General features: G+C 31.4%; 3 protein-coding genes across 4 annotated transcripts; all 3 read left to right on the forward strand.

Moving 5' to 3' along the window:
* The first annotated feature begins 3,423 nt into the window (after nt 1-3,423).
* LOC107935094 (peroxidase 4) lies at nt 3,424-6,206 on the forward strand. Its single transcript, XM_016867654.2, has 4 exons — nt 3,424-3,949; nt 4,932-5,123; nt 5,277-5,445; nt 5,540-6,206. Exons 1-4 carry the CDS (start codon nt 3,632-3,634, stop codon nt 5,929-5,931), a joined length of 1,071 nt encoding a protein of 356 aa, XP_016723143.2. The 5' UTR covers nt 3,424-3,631; the 3' UTR covers nt 5,932-6,206.
* A 6,326-nt stretch (nt 6,207-12,532) lies between these two features.
* LOC107935061 (peroxidase 4) lies at nt 12,533-14,578 on the forward strand. Its single transcript, XM_016867607.2, has 4 exons — nt 12,533-12,846; nt 13,333-13,524; nt 13,614-13,782; nt 13,892-14,578. Exons 1-4 carry the CDS (start codon nt 12,637-12,639, stop codon nt 14,092-14,094), a joined length of 774 nt encoding a protein of 257 aa, XP_016723096.1. The 5' UTR covers nt 12,533-12,636; the 3' UTR covers nt 14,095-14,578.
* A 1,815-nt stretch (nt 14,579-16,393) lies between these two features.
* On the forward strand, nt 16,394-18,291 carry LOC107935052 (biogenesis of lysosome-related organelles complex 1 subunit 1). 2 transcript variants are annotated; one of them, XM_016867595.2, is made up of 4 exons: nt 16,394-16,635; nt 16,710-16,915; nt 16,998-17,100; nt 18,014-18,291. In XM_016867595.2, exons 1-3 carry the CDS (start codon nt 16,479-16,481, stop codon nt 17,085-17,087), a joined length of 453 nt encoding a protein of 150 aa, XP_016723084.1. In that variant the 5' UTR covers nt 16,394-16,478; the 3' UTR covers nt 17,088-17,100; nt 18,014-18,291. The 2 variants fall into 2 exon arrangements, with proteins under 2 accessions (XP_016723084.1, XP_016723085.1); XM_016867596.2 differs by having other exon boundaries at nt 16,403-16,635; nt 18,018-18,291.
* The last annotated feature ends 219 nt before the right edge of the window (nt 18,292-18,510 follow it).

Raw genomic sequence — 18,510 nt, forward strand, 5'->3', positions numbered from 1 at the left:
TTTTTGTTACAAGTTGATAAATGATCGAAGGAGAAATGCAAAGATTGTTGCAATGTTTAATATAACAATACCTAGACAGCAGCACAAAGTTAACAAGATGAAAGGAAAACTCATATACTTTTATTGTGGGAACAAAGGACATATCAAACCTTTATTGTTTTAAAATGATACAAGATTAGAAGAAGTTCAGATCTAGTGCACAACTTGTTAGAACATCGAATGGAATAAGGAGACTAAAACAAAGTAGATTTGGGTGAGAAATGATTGAGCACATTTGAGTTATAAATATCAATGTTTGGTTGATGCTCATATGAAACATGAGGTTGCAACTCATGTTGATTATATTGAACATATATCGAAGATTACATGTACTCCATCTAGATTTCATGGAAAATTTCTCTATTGTTCCACGAACTACGATCCCTATTATTGTTGAGGTGGCATTTAATCTCATCCCATCTAAACAACATGAAGTAATCTGATTAGGAATGAATAGAGTAAGGGGAGAGCAATACTACTGATTTTACTTATGGTTGATTTCAATATTTCTGTAGTTTGAATTGATGCATCTAAACTGATATTGTTGGTTGTTGTTATTGTATATTATTGTTGATTTTAGGATGTTCTTTTTCTAAAGATACAATGTGGTTTGATCATCAAATTGAAGAGATTGGTGGCTAAAAAAGAAAATGTTGTTGAGCTGGTATGTAATTTGTCACTGTTTCATCTTTTGTTTAAACTAAAAATACAATAGACTCTTGTTTTGGCTACCTAAAAAGCTCAAGTGTTAGGGTTATTGAGGACTAATATGAATTTATTTAATACTCATATTCAAAGGTTGGGGGCTAAAAGTCCAAGTTTGCTAAAAAAAACCTTTTAGTTAGGGGGAGCACTTTTGGCATTTTTGCCAAAAACGAGAAGAAAATGGTAGCAGCAAATGGAATGTTCATATTGATTTGTTAAATATGTTGATAATCTGGCTACAGTTAATGGTTTTGATATGATGGTTGATTTATGGTTTTGATTTGGTTGATTTATGATTTTAATCTGATGGTTTATGGTCTATTTTGATGGTTATTGCATTTCGCTTTGTCAAAAGGGGAAATGAAGAAGAATTTTTAAAGACTTTGTTGATTCAATAATGGTTTGTTACTTTTAATTTTTATAGATTGATATAAATTCATTTTATATCCTATGTTATATATCCCTTGATTTTATCTTTGAGTTTTTGATGCATGCTTGGTTGATTTTGTGATGAACAAGTTTGGTTGTTGATATAAAGAGTAGTTGTTTGAGGATCATTCTACTTCTTAGGGGGGGAAATATTCTAGTTCCTTTCATATTTAATTTGTTTGAATTGTGTGTTAATTATTTGCTGCAGGCAGGGGCGAAGCTAGGGGGCTGGCATAGGTCTCGGCCCCCTTAAAATATAAAATTGTAATTTAGGGTCTTAAAATTTTTTAAAAATTTTAAATTAGTAAAGGTAAAATTATATTTTGACCCCCCTAAACTTATAAAAATTCAATTTAATCTTTTACAAATTATAAAGATATAGATTATAAAAAACTAAAATTTCATCCGGCTCCCCCTAAAAAATTGCTCTAGCTTCTCCCCTGACTGTAGGGTTTTGTAAAAAATGTTAAAAAGAGAGAAATTGCTGGCAACTTTGTTTGCCTTGTCCCATTTCATGTTTGAACAAATGTTAGAACAAATTATTTGGAGCAATCAATTATTTTAGTGTTACTATAAAACCCTAAACAACAAACAAGGAGAGACTTTCACAATAAATTAAGATATAATCATCATCCATTTAATCAGCCTTGGAGAGGAAGGAAGAAGATTAAAATGTTAAAGAAATTTATCCTTATCCTTCTTATCTCTTAAAGTGATTTGAGGTTGCTGTAAAACTTGATAATGATGGGGTTAATGATATTGTTTATTAGAGAATTTGTGCAGATAATTTTAACAGTCTTATCTTGTGGTGGGAGGTTGTGCTATTCATGGCCTATATATTGGTGGACAGTTTTTTCGTGTCTTTGACTTTTTCCTTTTTCTATTTTATTCAAATATTTTATTGTAAGGTATTTGAATAAAGTGATTTGTAATAATTTGAGTTTAATATTGGAGTTAGCAAATATTTATCAATTTAAGAATAGTCGATAGTTGAATCGTACGAATTGTGAAATAAAATCTATTTATTAATGTATTTTTTCTCCTTGTTTCACTTTTTCAAATACTCTAAAACTTGCAAACCAATCCTAAATAGCCTGAAAAGGAAACAGAAATCAGTAGCAAGACAAGAAAACTCCACCAAACGTTGAGAGAAATCCCAAATGCGTAAGGAGAGAATTAGTTTGTTGTTAGTTTTCTTGGTGATTGATGGTAGCAGTAAAATTGAATTGTTAGGCTTTGCAAGTATCAAATTGAATGACTAAAAATGGGCAAAAACAGCTGAAGTGGAAGATTAGATAAGTATGATTATCAACTGATGAAAAAATTATTTGAGATTACGAGTCTTTTGCTGCTTCAAATTAAATGAAATTATTGAAAATTTTTGGTTTTTGTTATCATCATTAATTTGTAACTACGACGAGTCTTTTGCTAGTTGCTTCCTATTAATTTCTGAGTACGATTGTTTCCTTGACTCTACTTAATTATTGAGAAAGTGAGAAGAGTAAGCTTAATTTGTCAACTCATTTGATTAGGTTTAAGTTTGGTGAGCAGAATAGGATTGAGGAACAGTTCAATTAATCATTAGAAATATACATGAGGGGAGTTGAATATTGGCGCTAAAGTGAATCGCCACCAAACTGAGACGGAAAATAACTATTTAAGGTTTCAATATTGTTAGTAAAAACCGTTGGTTAACGAATCCAATTTCTATAAATTATCAACCGTGTTGGTCCAAGAGCAAGAAATAAAAACAAAATTTGAACCAATTGGTTCAGTTTGCTGTATACACATTACTATTAAATATTCAGGTCCCATCAAATATTGTGTCGCAATTAGAAAGTGCAAGTTCAAAGTACTCCAAGAGATCATAAGTTGCTGATCACATGACGAAGATTGCAGACTTTTACTGTAATAACTTACAGATTTTTAATCGTTGTTTTTTGACTGTTTAATTACACCGAAAAACTATTCAATCTTTTATAACGAGGGTAATTTGCCCTAAATGCTAGATTGAAGTATGCAACTCGAGTTAAACTTTTAACTTTATATGACCAAGAAAAACAGATAGAAACAAAATCAATAAACAAGTGATTAGCTGTAGTGTGCCTAGCAGAGAACTTTTCAAATAGTGAGTGAATTTGTCAAATTCACTGCCCTCTAGCCTCTAGGTAGTTTTGTTCTATAGTCTTGCATTGCGTGTCGTCTTCAACGACAGGGAATATTTAAATGCGTTTAGGAATCATGGACCCCAATGAGTTTGATAATTGGATGCTCACCCCACCAACTCGTTGATGAATTCCTCTCATCAATCAATTACTAATATGCTTTTTATAGATATATTATCTTCATCTTAATTACTAGCTAGACATCGAAAATACAAAGTCATTCATGCCTTGGTCTTAAAGATTAGGTGACCTGCCGGTTTCATGGTGCCAAACGCCTCTATATATTACCTCTAATGGCTAATGCTAACACCATCCCTTCATCTAAACACCTCTGCACTTTTATCTTCTTTTATAATTTGTCAAGTATAATATTATACATATCGAGACTAGAGAGAATGGCTTTTTCTTCTTCATTTAGTGTCATGTTTGTTGTGGTGGTTTGGATGATGGCGGGGAGCAGTAGCTATGCTCAGCTCTCCACTAGTTTCTACTCTAAATCATGTCCAAAGGTGTTGTCTACAGTTGAGTCAGTAGTTAAATCCGCAGTGTCAAAAGAGAAGCGCATGGGTGCTTCTATCGTCCGCTTGTTCTTCCATGACTGCTTTGTCAAAGTAATTTCCTCTCTTTCTCTTTCCTTCTTCTTGCTAAGCCCTTCTCTTCTATACACACATACGCATACACCTGCTGCAGCCTCCCTTCTTTTCTCGATACACTAATATTTTTGTTGCATTACATGCCTACATACATATTCATTATTCTTGGTCAACTGAATTAAAGGTTTTTTCCCCTTTCAATTTAAAAATGGAGTTTCACGTTGAATGGTATCCACACACACGCATATATATATATATATAACCCACGAAACATTCACAAGCTATATAATTCAGATTTTAAAGTAGTGTCCAAGTTCAAAGTGTTCTAAATGAAACCTCAACCTATCAATATCATTTAGTTAGATTCTTTCATTAGTTAGAGCGTTAAATACTAACTCAAATATTTAACTTAAATACAATATGAAACATATTTAAAATTGATGAATCAAATTCCAAATACGTGTAAACTTATTACATGAATAATTTGGATTTGACATATTAAAAGAATAAAAAATTATTTTAATAATATTATTTGTTTTTCAGTGCACCATATACAAATTATCCATACTGTAAGTATACATGTTTACCATTTGGTCCATATGTTTTAAATATGCTCTATATTATACTCAAACTGGTATTTAACATTTGAATTAATAGCCAGATTTACAAAAACTCTCAACTGCAATAACATGATTTAAATTCATTTCACTTGCTTGGTAAGCATTGGCTGCTGGTCCAAATATCTTTCCAACCATGAATGCATGCTTTTTTCCTGCTTCATTCGTGGACCCAAGTAACAAAAAGTATTCATGTATGATTATCAAATGCCATTGGCTCATTAGCTATTAAGCTAAACCCCTCAAAAAGAGAAAGGATTGCAGATTGAGCAAGTAAATGACTAAGGAAATACCAACCATCTTAATTAGTTAGAATATACATAGCTGTGTTCATATATATGGTTGGTAAGTATGTATATATTTATCATGTCTAATTATGACAGGGTTGTGATGGGTCAATACTCCTAGACGACACTTCTTCTTTCAGGGGGGAGAAAACTGCGGCTCCCAATAATAATTCCGTGAGAGGTTTCAATGTTGTTGATGACATTAAGGCCAAGGTGGAGAAAGCTTGCCCCGGTGTAGTCTCTTGTGCTGATATCTTAGCCCTTGCAGCTCGGGACTCCGTTGTTATTGTAAGTAAATGAAACGAAAAGTACATATATACATGTATGTGCTCCTTTTTCTATTATTATTGCGTATTAGTAATCAACTAATCACAGAAAATCTGCTGTACTCTGAAAAGATAACGATATTCACAAGAAAAAAGTTGAATTTGATTGGTACAGCTTGGAGGGCCCGGCTGGGATGTTAAGCTTGGAAGAAGGGATTCAAAGACCGCCAGCTTTGCTGCTGCGAATAGTGGTGTCATCCCACCTCCGACCGCCACCCTTAGTCAACTCATCAATAGATTCCAAGCGCGAGGTCTTTCTGCCAAGGACATGGTTGCTTTATCTGGTATAATAGACCATTCTTTCCTCTCCTGCACTGCACTACTTTATTATATCTATACATCTCTTCTAAGCTAAATTGCTTTATGGTGCCGACCCAGGGGCTCACACAATTGGGAAGGCAAGGTGCGTGCTTTTCAGAGATCGCATATACAACGAGACAAACATCGATGCTTCATTTGCGAAGGCAAGGCAAAGTAGCTGCCCAAGAACAAGCGGATCAGGGGACAACAATCTAGCACCCCTAGACGTGGCAACCCCAAATTCTTTTGACTTAAAATACTTCAATAACCTCTTAAACAAAAAGGGTTTGCTCCACTCGGACCAAATACTCTTCAATGGCGGATCCACCGATTCATTGGTTAAAACATACAGCAGCAACACCAAGAAGTTCTATTCAGACTTCGTTACTGCAATGATAAAGATGGGAGATATTACCCCACTCACCGGATCAAATGGTGAAATCAGGAAGAATTGCAGGAAGCCTAATTAATGGCTCTTCCTCCATTGCTTTGCCCCAATATCTGAGGACTTGTCTAGTCTACACAGTTTGCTTCTTTATTTATATGGTCGTAGGAGGTCGGACAGTTACGAAGAAAAAACTGTACTTGCCGTTCGTTATGAATCTAACAACAAAAGAAAGATAATTGATTCCAACAAAATAAAATCAAGGGGAAAAGAGAAAGCATGTTAATGCTTGTTGAGTTCCAGAAGGAACAATGATGTGTCTGTTTTGATGCAAATTAATGAATTTTGTGTTTTCTCTTAGCCCTAGCCAGCTATTAAGCACAATGATACATTTTTCTTAGATATTCAAACAATCCCACACACACGGATCAACTGATACAAGCAACAACAAAGATGATCAAGATTTGCATGTTTCGAACTTGTTATGATATGGCAAATATGTCGGTAATGGCTTTGTGTCTAATATATTAGAATGCATTTTGGAGCATGTCAGGTTGCATTTGAGTCTTATTTTTCTGCAATTCTAAGTAGGCATGAGTCTTGAGACAAGACAAACATGTCTCAATATAGGATGATGTCTTAAGACATGATAAGCAAGTCGAGACATTTGAAGTCATCAACTAAATTAGTTTCAGGGGAGATTAGTCTTGAGACATGGTCTTTGTGTCTCATTGATACATTGGCCCAAGTATAAAGAATTGGCTCTAGTTTTTAAAATTTGAGTTTCTAATTTTAGAATAGTAAAACAAGATCTGATATATAGCTTTAATAAATTAAAATCTGTCATGTCACATCATTAAAAATAAATCAAGAACAAAATTATATGCGAAAATAGTTTATCTCATTGTTTAACCCTCTAAAGGAGATGAAAACAAATACGAAATATATATCTATTTCTTGGATACCACTACCTCTTTTTAAATAACTTATTATTAAATCTATTTTAGTATTTATAATTTGGCCCCTCATCGAATAATAAATACAACTTATGGTATTTACATATTATTTCCATGACACTTTAATACATGTGACACTTTTAACATAATTGGTCACTTAATTTTATATCACACTTTATAATAGCATTATACATTATACATATGTGTCCATAACGTTTTAAGGTCCTTTTGAGCTCATTCTTCGTTCGTAATGTTTTATAGATATTGGATAGATTATTTGCATAATTAAAACTTCCGTTTAAATACTTTTTAGATATTTGAATGATTTATCATTGTTGCTTCGACAAGTAACACTCTTTATTCGATTTAATTTTCTATATCCAGTATAAGATGTTACAAAATTCTACTTGAAACTATTATAATAGTAATAAGAGATGGCACCAACCATCCCATTAAATGGAGACTGAAAAAATATAAATTAAATAAAAGAATATTCTTACAATTCTAGAAAAAAATTAACTTTGGCTAGATAAATGGAAATTAATTACTCATAATTTTTGTAAATGCCAAAACAATATTAACCAAAGAAATATATTACAAAGCCTCCTCCCACCTTGGGAGATGCCGAGTTCTTTATTTATAAGGACTAAAAAGGAATTTTACCCTAACTTTCTCCACAAAATAATAAAAATAAGGTAAACTACACAAGTCAATTTTGTTTGTTTTATATTATATTTTATTCACTTTTGTTTTGAAATGCTATGTTTTCGTTATCGCTTTGTTACAAAGTGGTCACTCTACCGTTAAACTCCGTTACTTTCCTAACGGCGGTCTTACATGGCAACCCAAATAGGTTTTAAATGCTAACTTGGATGTCCTACGTGACCGTCCAAATTAAATTTATCTAATTAAAAACCTATTTTCATCCCAACAACTGGATATCCAAGTTGGCATTTAAAACTCATTTGTACTGTCGTTAGAAAGGTAATGGAGTTTAACGGTAGAGTGACCACTTCGTAACTAACGATAACGTAAGTAACTAAAACGTAACATGTCAAACATAAGTACTTAAAATGTAATCTGAAACAAATAAAAGTAACTATTTTTATAATTTACCTTAAAAATAATATAAAAAATAAAATAAAATCTCAAAATGACAAAATCATTAAATATAATATCTAACATTCAAAGAAAATCCTAAATCATTAAATACAAAACAATTGCTTTATCTCAAAATAATTCTATGATTATTAATGTGATCCACGTTTTGTCCAAAATCTTCCAGCAACACACCTACCGTATTATTCCCACGCCTTTGTCAATCATCGTTCATGCATCAACTAGAGAAATTGGATCCAAATCTTAATATTTTTGTGACATTATTACACTTTTTAAAAATCAATATAATTTACTAAATTAGTAATAATTATATCTCGATTTTACTAAAATTAGTAAAAAAAAAACATGTTAATATTGTACGTATCAAATCCAAGTAGCCTTCAACTGAGGGCACGGTTCAGCAATGAACAAAGATAAGGATTGATTGCTCAACAAAAATAAATAGATTTATATAATGTTTAATTAGTCTAAAGTATCAAACAATATTAATATAGAGTAGTTATGGACGTGGAAATTTCGAAGCTAAGGGGTCCATATGTACCATATGAATAGGCAAGCGGTGCAAGATTAGACACCTAAACAACCGACCGCTAGCTAACCATCCCTACATGTGATAAGCTTGTCGATTGAATTTTAATTCGATTCGTATTAATATTATTATCAATGTAGGAAGATGTAGATTCGAGTATGTTAAAACACATAATCCTCCTATTTATGAATTAGAGAGGAGTTATGGGTAGTTCTTAGTAATATAGATCTGAAATTTAGTCCATGTAATTTATTTTTAGAAATTCAAGTTCACTAAGTCATTTTTTTTAATTATATTACTACCAAATAAGTATTTTTTTAACTTCACTCCAACCTTAAATAAAAGGATAAATACGCTTCAAACGCACTCGAACTCATAAATTGTCTCTTAAATCGTATTTCTAAATCCATCAATGATCAAAGGATTTATTAGAATATAAAGGCTTATCTTTTAGAATCAATTTATTCGAAAGATTTCTTAATTTTTATGAATAAATATTTGATAGTACAATAATCTAATATTAAATTTAAGACCATCAACATTGAAGGAATGGCTATCTAATATATTATTGCGACATTGGCTTGCCTTAAAAAATAATTATGCCATATAATTAATTATTTTGATTTTATTTAATCATTAAAATATATTTATTATTGAAATTATTATATTTAATTTTTAAATTAAATAAATATTTTTATAATCAAATGGGAAATATATATAAATTTTGAAATGTAATTACTTACATTTTTAATTTTACTTAAATTATCCAAATTTGATAATTAATTTTTTTAAATTGTTTAAATTAAAATTTAAAATAGATAATATATATAAATAAATATTTAAGTTAAATCAAATGGTTAATTATCTAATTAATTTTTTTATTTAATTAAATATTTATCTAAAATCTAAAGATTCTGATTATCTAATTAAAATTTTAATAAAATTTAATTATTAAATATAATAATTATCCAAATTATTATATTTAATTTCTTATTTAATTAAATAAATATTTTATAATCAAATGGATAATATACAAAAAAAAATTATACGTAAATTGTACTTATATTTTAATTTTACTTAAATTATTTAAAATTTTTAAGTAGATAAAAATAAAAAATATAGAAATTTAAATAATAATAATAATAATAATAATAATAATAATAAGATGCAATACCTGTCCAATATCATGCTTTCGTACTTTGTTATATTATATTATATATATTTGAGTCTCTTTTTTTTTAATTTGGTACATAAATTTAATTTTAATGTTCAATTTGATATTTAGACAAAAAAACCTAATGAATGATTGACACATCTGCTCTAGTAAAAAAAACTTAAGTACTTAATTAGGACCAAAAAAGCTCAAGTTCAGGTATTTAATTGAGATTAAAAAAAACTTTAAGTACCGAAATGAATATTAAAATTAAATTCAAGTATCAAATTGAAAGAAAAAAAAACCTTTTGAATAACTCAATTTAAACTTAACTAGTTAAGGTGAGGAAAAAATTAACTAATTAATTAATTAAAATAAATAAATAAATTTATAGGTGATTTATATATGATGAAAATAGAAATTAAACATTTTTAATGTTGGTTCTTTGAGTAGAAACATTTTATTGCATAATTGAAGATCATAGAAACACAAGAAAAGTAAAATTTCCTTTTTTTTCCTTTTGAAAAGTGAAACTGGTAATAATCTTAATAGTAAAAAGGTAACAATAAGGAGAAAGCAACCACAAAAGTTTAAATTGATAATGTTGGAGATTAGATTAGATAAGTATGATAATCAATTGATAAAAAATTATCTAAGGGTGTGTTTGGAAAGTTATTTTATTGATAATCGTTTTCTAAAACATGTGTTAATTTCTGTTATGTTTGGATGATTATATGTACAATATTTTGCGTTATTTGAAAATTTTTACTAGAATATTCATTTTTAAAAGTTGTTCTTAGTGAAATAAACATAATATAACATTATATTTGTTATGAAATATTATAAAAGTATTTTCTTTTAGTAACCGAAGTTCATTTATTATAATTATATTTTATATAAACTTAATAATAAATAATACCTAATTAAAACTTAATTTGAAGTTATGTGTATGACATATATGCGAGTGGATAGTAACACATTAAAGTTTGAAAGGATAAATGAACCTAAGCATGATTTAAATAAATAGTTATACTTGTATTATTAAAATATTCAAATTTTTACACTATTAAATATTCTAAATTGTAATATATAAATATTTTTCGATAAAATATTAAGAATATTATTTAAAATTTAAAATTATTACTAATGTTAAAATATATTATTAAAATGAAACTGCAATATTAAATAATTTATTAAAATAAGAAATAATATTAATAAGTTATTATATTATTAAATATAAATAATAAAATATGCATGTTTAATAATATAAAAAAATATAACATTTGATATTATATTTTTAAAAATTAAAATTTATTAATAATATTATACTTAATTCAAATTAATTTTTATATAAAAATCAAGTTATCAAGCTCTTTTTGTTTTCGAAAAATGAGGTACAGGATTTATTTTCTGTTGACTCTTCATTGGTCGAGTTATTTTTCATGAAACAAACACGAGAAAATATAAAATACCATTTTTAATAAATTATTTTCCGTGGAATAAACAAACCTAAATTAGTAATTCGTAAGCACTTCACTTGATAATTTGATATGAATATAATTACCAATGTAATATTTAGGTAACTATTACAAAATTTAGTATAATTGAAGTTCACTCACCATTCTTATATGATTGAGAATAGGAGTAAATTAGGAGGTGATTAAGCATGATTACTTTCTCTTTTCTTTTTTAGACTTTTTTTATTCCACTTTTAAAGATGGAAAGTTTAATTCATGATATAGCTCCTAAACTAGATTAGCTTTTTTAATTTTGTATATCAACTATCATTTTCATTTTAATTTATTTTATCTGAAAGTAAAGTTTTTAATAAAAAACATAGCATATGATACATATTGTTATTGGATGACGATAATCTTTTGTAGCACTTTGAACTAGACCTGATCATAGGTCGAGTCACCTGGCCCAGCTCGAAGGCTCTCCCGAAATGTGAGAGAGTTTGAGTAAAAATATAGGCCCGAAAAATAGACTTGTACAAAAAAATAAGGCTTGTTTAAAAAAAGAGTCGGGCCACAGGTAAGGCATTTTAGCCTGGGCCTGGCCCGAATTCACTAAAAAATAAAAAAATTACTTTTTTTTCTTTTGAATGTTATTTTCATGTTGTTTTCCCCCTATTTTGCTACCATTTTACTATTATGTTGCTACTATTTTATTGTTATTATTTGGATATTATATAAAACTTATTTTATTATTAATTTTGTTATTATTTTAAAAGTATTTGTTAATTTTGTTATTATTTTAAAGGCACTTGTTAATTTTGTTATTATTTTAGAGGCATTTGCTTGTTATGTTGTATTTATCTTAGTGTTATTTAAGTTTACATATTTTTTAAAATTTATTTTCAATTTGTCAGGAAATATTTATTTTGATGGTTTTATTATTTTTGATATATTATATATATTTAAAATTTATATAAAAATAATATAAAAATTTTAATACAGGTGGGTCAGGTCAGGCCCAAATTTTAACATTTTTATCCGGGCTGAACTTAAAAAAAATTTAAGCCCATTTTTCAAGTTGGGCCAAATCCAAACTTAATAAATAGGCCTAAATTTTAGTTAACCCGGCCCAGACCCTGATGGTGCAATACATAAAAACAAAATCAACAAACAAGTGATTTAGCAGAGGTGATAACTTTTTAAAAGGTGACTGAGTGAATCAAAATTCAGTCCCCCTAGCCTCTAGCTATGGCAGTGTCGTCTTCAACGTAAGAGAATACTCAAAAGGCATTAAGGAATCATGGACCCCAATGAGTTTGAAAATTCAATCGGTTGATGAATTGCTGTCATGGATTAATTACTAATTTGATTTTTATAGATATACTTTCATTAATAATCTTGTTCTCTACACATGCCTTAGTGACTTGCCGGTGTCACGGTGCCACATGCCTATATATATTATCCCTAATGGCTAATGGTACCACCATCCATTCATCTAAACACCTCTGCACTTTTTTGTCTTCTTCTTATAATTTGTCAAGTATAATAATATATAAGCATCTTCAGAGTTGAGAGTATGGCTTCTTCATTTGGTGTCTTGTTTGTTGTAGTGGTTTGGATGATGATGGGGAGCAGTAGTTATGCTCAGCTCTCCACTAAGTTCTACTCTAAATCATGTCCAAAGGTGTTGTCTACGGTTGAGTTAGTAGTTAAAACAGCTGTGTCAAAAGAGCAGCGCTTGGGTGCTTCTCTCCTCCGCTTGTTCTTCCATGACTGTTTTGTCAATGTAATTTCCACTCTTTCTCTTTCTATCTTCTTACTATATATACACATGGTCACATAAGCGTATTCAGTGTTCTTGGTCAACGGAACTTGAGTAATTTTTTTTTCATTCCTTTCAATTTAATAATATATTGGAGTTTCATGTTGAAAACCGCCGTCAAATGTTTAATCTCATGTATATATATTTGGTGTAATCAATATAAAACTCAATCCAGAATACCTTTCCAACCATGCATGCATGCATGCATGTGTTTTTTCCCTGCGGACTTAAAGAAATTCCATTTGTGGAGCCAATATAAGTACTGATGTATGATGATGAAATGCCTTTGCACCTTGGCTCATATTAATCTTAACCACTCAAAAAGGGGAAAGGATTGCATATGGAGCAAGTGAATGACTAATGAAATACTTAGTCAGTTAGTATATATGTGTATATATATATGGTTATTAATTAAGTACGTCCTGTATTTATCATATCTAATTATGACAGGGTTGTGATGGGTCAGTACTCCTAGACGACACTTCTTCTTTCACCGAGGAGCAAACTGCTACTCCCAATAATGGGTCCTTGAGAGGTTTCGAAGTTGTTGATGAGATCAAGGCCAAGGTGGAGAAAGTGTGTCCTGGTGTAGTCTCATGTGCTGATATCTTAGCCATTGCAGCTCGGGACTCCGTTGTTATTGTAAGCACTTGAAATGAACAGTCCAACGTACATACTGCATATTAGTATGTCACCAAATGAATATAGAAAATTGAGTTTGATTGGTGCAGCTTGGAGGGCCCGACTGGGATGTTAAGCTTGGAAGAAGGGATTCAAAGACCGCCAGCTTTTCTGATGCAAATAGTGGTGTCCTCCCACTGGGTAGTGCCAATCTTAGCCAACTCATCAGCTTATTCCAAGCGCAAGGTCTTTCTACCAGGGACATGGTTGCATTATCTGGTATAATACAAGTATATAACATTCTTTCCTCTCCTGCACTGCAGTCTGTACTACTTTATTATATCTATAGATCTCTTCTAAGCCAAATTGCTTTATGTTGCTGAGCCAGGGGCTCGCACAATTGGGAAGGCAAGGTGCTTGGTTTTCAGAAATCGCATATACAACGAGACAAACATCGATACTTCATTTGCAAAGACAAGGCGAAGTAGCTGCCCAAGAACCAGCGGATCAGGAGACAACAACCTTGCACCCATAGACCTGGCAACCCCAAATTCTTTTGACTCCAAATACTTCAAAAACCTCTTAAACTAAAAGGGTCTACTCCACTCAGACCAAGAACTCTTCAATGGTGGATCCACCGATTCATTGGTCAAAACATACAGCAGCAACGTGAAGAAATTCTATTCAGACTTTGTTGCTGCAATAATAAAGATGGGAGATATTAAGCCACTCACCGGATCAAAAGGTGAAATCAGGAAGAATTGCGGGAAGCCTAATTAATATAGCTCCTCCGTTGCTTTGGCCTTATAATTAATGAGGACTACCCAGGATTTACTTCTATGTTTATATCGTCGTATGAGGTAAAACAGTTTACGAATAAAAAATATTACTTATCGTTTGTTATGAATCCAACAAAAGAAAGAAAAGTGATTCCACCAAAATAGAATTAAGAATGAAGAAAAATAAAGCATGCTTAAACGATAAGCAGCTTGCATGTTAATGTTTGATCGAGTTCCAAGAAGGACAATGTTGTTTGTGTATTTTGAAGCATATTAATGAATCATTTTTCTTTCTTCTTAAGCATAGTGATTCACAGGTTGCCTGTAAATTATTGCTCTTTTTGTTACTATATTATATATTTCTTTAATTAGATACCATTAGCTTTTTAAGTTTGAGACGGTCACTGGTCAGAGGCTGAGAGCCACTGGTTTGATCATTTCTTATCCATTAAATGCTTTGATTTTTTTTCATATTTGTACATTATAATATATTATCCATGGTATATGCATACTAGATAATTCGTTTAGTTAAAATAGACCAGTCAATCAGTACATATTAATGGTAGCTTAGCTATTGATTGAGATGTTTGCTTTACTCTAAATAAAACCTTTCATTAGTAGGGCCCAACCATCTAATTATAACATCAAACATTTATATTTTTTTTTGGATAAGTCCATGGAGTGCTTGAAAACAAACAGGAGGAGATACGAGACTTTGTTTGTTGACTATCTTCTAGATAGGATGCATTGGAGATGCCTGCGACAATTGCTGGATACTTTCATTCCTCGTAAGAGAAGTCGTCGTAGTAGGAGATATGGGTTCCTGTGTCCTTAACCCGTTTAAAGGAAGAACCTCATATTGGAGGAAGGTGAAGCCTAAGGTGCATCGTGTTGGAGATGTGGTCTGAACGAGGTAGAGGAATAACGCAATAAGGTGATGGATTCTGTTCGGCAGTGGAATCTAATCGGAATGAAATGTCATCCTCGAAGGAGCGGTGGGATTCTGAAAGGATTGGGAAGGGGATTAATAGTATGAAGATGATCACAGGGGAGGTGAATGAAGAAATGGTCAAGTTGTTGAAGAAGTGTGTGGTGGGTACCGCTCGATGCTTTTATGAGACCATGACTCTCAAAGAAAACTTCAAGATGGGTGGAGTATTTGAAGTGAATATCAATAGACTGGGGGTAACCAATTCCTAATTGTCTTTGATAATGAGGATGAGACAAGAAATAGAACGGAAAGCCTATGGTTGTAACACCCTCGTAATTAGTAACCTTCACACTTAAATGGGAAAAAACAACTTATCGTTATGTGTAGGTAATACACTAGTAAAATTCATTCTAAAAACAAGTTTAATGAAAATTAGTGTGGTTCATTGCTTATAGGGAACGAGTTTGAATACTCTTAATGAATTTCACAGTTATTGTTTAAATGTTTAAAGCAATAGAGACATTATAGGAACTCTACCTATATAAATAGCAGAAGTGGTGCCACTTCAACAAGTAGAGATGAAATCTCTCTTGTAAATGTTTATTATGAACAAAATAAGCATATGGTCGTATTAGTGCTAAAAGTGAACAACCTATGACGAAAATATAAATGAATATTATGTGCAGTTTATTTTAACTTCTAATATTAGGAGTTGCGGTTTAATCTTCGAACACTAACTTCATTAGAATTATAAAAATACATCTGCTAATTGATAGTCTAAATCAAGAGATACTATTTTGTATGCATAATATGTGTTTGTGTGAAAGGCTATAAAGTAAGTTACCAACATTTTAAATTAAGTGGATTATTAATAGTTTATAATGTTAGTATAATAATATTTCAGTATATAAAAAGGTCTAATAAATTATAATTATTGATTAAGTAGTTGTATTATAAAGACGTAATTTTTGTACGTAAAATTATCTTATAAAGATATAATTTTATGTAAAATTATCTTATTAAACAACATAATATTATGAAAGGATATTTCATGAAAAGATGCACTTATCATGTGTCTATACAACTTTTTTTTTTCTTAGGTGGGCTTAGGTACTTTTATGCGAGGCCTGGGCCCAAAGAAGTAGAGACAAAGATTTGGCGAATGTGTTACTGTTAAAGCAGTTGACTTAACTAACAACACAAACACAAACAAACCGAAAGGAAAGCGAACTCGAAACTCGTTGGCATAGCTAACTGAGACAGATATGAACTCACCGCAGCTTCCACAGATGCGTGGGCGCGTGTTATCCTCATCCGAGATAAACAAATCCCCAGCCGGGTCAGGAGGAGATCTTGAATCTTCTTTAATCCAAATCTATCACCATCACCACCACAACTCCCTCAAGCTCCGGGATCAGGCCGGTCAGTTCTGTTTTTTTTTTTTGTGTGTGTGTTAAGTAATTAATTAATTAGTTTAAAGGAATTGATCGGAACAGAGAAAGCGAAGAAAGATGCGATTAAGAAAGCGGGGAGAGTGTCGGATTTGTTGGTGGAGGCGGTGAACGGAGGTGTGCAAGAGTCGTTTATAAACGAGAAGCGAATCGAGGCGGAGATTCGTGCTTTGGCTTCTACAATTGCTCGTTTCATGAAGCAGACCGATCAATGGCTCGCCGCTTCTCACGCCAATAACACCTCTGTCAAGGTTTTTCCCACTTTCTATCTCATCCTTAACTCTCTTTTTTAAATTAATTACAACTGGGTTTTTGATGAATTGTTGGTTTTAGGAAATTGGAGACTTTGAGAACTGGATGAAGAGCATGGATTTTGATTGTAAGAGTATCAACGCTGCAATCCGCAACATCTACCAACAATGACATACGAATTCAGGTAGTTTTATTAGGTTCCTCCATTTATTTTAAAATTACTGCTAATCATATCCAATTGTACTCTTTCTCACTACTGTTACTGCAAGTTCCTTGAAATCCAATGAGATTGCTGGCTTCATTATTTTAATTTATTAACCTGCTAAAGTAATAGTTGTATTTGCTAAGAGTAGAACTCAATGGCATACCAAACTTTAGACTACATTTACCATAACACTTAAGCTTGGAAGTTGGAATCATAGGGTTTAATGTTTTGATGCTGGTTCTCTTGGAGTATCCTATGCTCTGAGCGGATGAACATCGCTTAATATGTCTATGTGATAGCATCGAAAAAAACCAAAATGTTAATTCTATTTTATTCTAGATGCCAATATCCTATTTGGGAATGTTTTTGAACCTCAGGCATTGAGGAAACTTTTCCCAGTTCCCTTTTCTTTCCTTTCTTTGGAACATGTTAATTTCTTCATGATTTTCTTTTAAATAAAAACTGGTAGAGTAACAGACTCTCATGGTAACCTCAACCATATATACATATAAAGTTACATAGTTTATGGCTTATGTGGATTATCTAGGGAAGTGCTTCATCTTCTACTTGCTCTTTATCCAGTTAACATTAGAAAAGAGCTAACGAAATTTGTTCTTTAACCATTCTTGGTGCTTCTGCGGCCCTAATAGTTGCATATCTTGGAATGAATTCTATGCGAAATAATAGTTGCTTCATAACATCAATAACCTCATAACTCTCTAAATTCAATAAATTATATCATTTAAGCACTTGGTTTATATTTATAGCTAAAAAATTGTTGTTTATTATCTTCTACAAGAAAATGAAGGATATCGCACCTACTATATGCGGTTTGTGAAAATTCATAGTCATTGCTTCTCTGTTTACTGTGTTGTCATTCATTTGCATGCAGGCAGGCACCAATTGAAGTCCCTGCTTCTTCTGACAAGTCTCTGCAATTTCATTTCCTTGTTCTTTTGATAAGAAGAAGCCATTATTAGGCTGTTGATCTCTTTCCTTTGAGAAGCTAGCAAAGTTGTGCCTCTGCAATTTCATTTCCTTGTTCATTTGTTCTATACTATTAGGCAGTCGATCTCTTTCTTTTGAGAAGCTAGCAAAGTTATGGAGGCATATATGTACAAAACACAATAGAAGAAAAAAATTAATAGATGTAATAATTGATTTATCTCATATTTGATTTGCATTAACTGATGGTTTTTCCTAATAATTTCCCTGCTTTTAGTGGTGGTGGACGAGCGTGCGTGTGATCAATATGGTCAATGGTCGTAGAATGAGTTATAAAAAAAATGCATGATTGATGCCCATACTTGAGGGTCTTCCCCAGCTTTGACCCAAGCTCAGATCCCGGCAAACTCAAGCTTGTTACTCGACTTGAACTCGATTAAACAT

Source organism: Gossypium hirsutum, chromosome A03 (assembly GCF_007990345.1).
Source record: "Gossypium hirsutum isolate 1008001.06 chromosome A03, Gossypium_hirsutum_v2.1, whole genome shotgun sequence".
NCBI classification, from domain to species: Eukaryota; Viridiplantae; Streptophyta; class Magnoliopsida; order Malvales; family Malvaceae; genus Gossypium; species Gossypium hirsutum.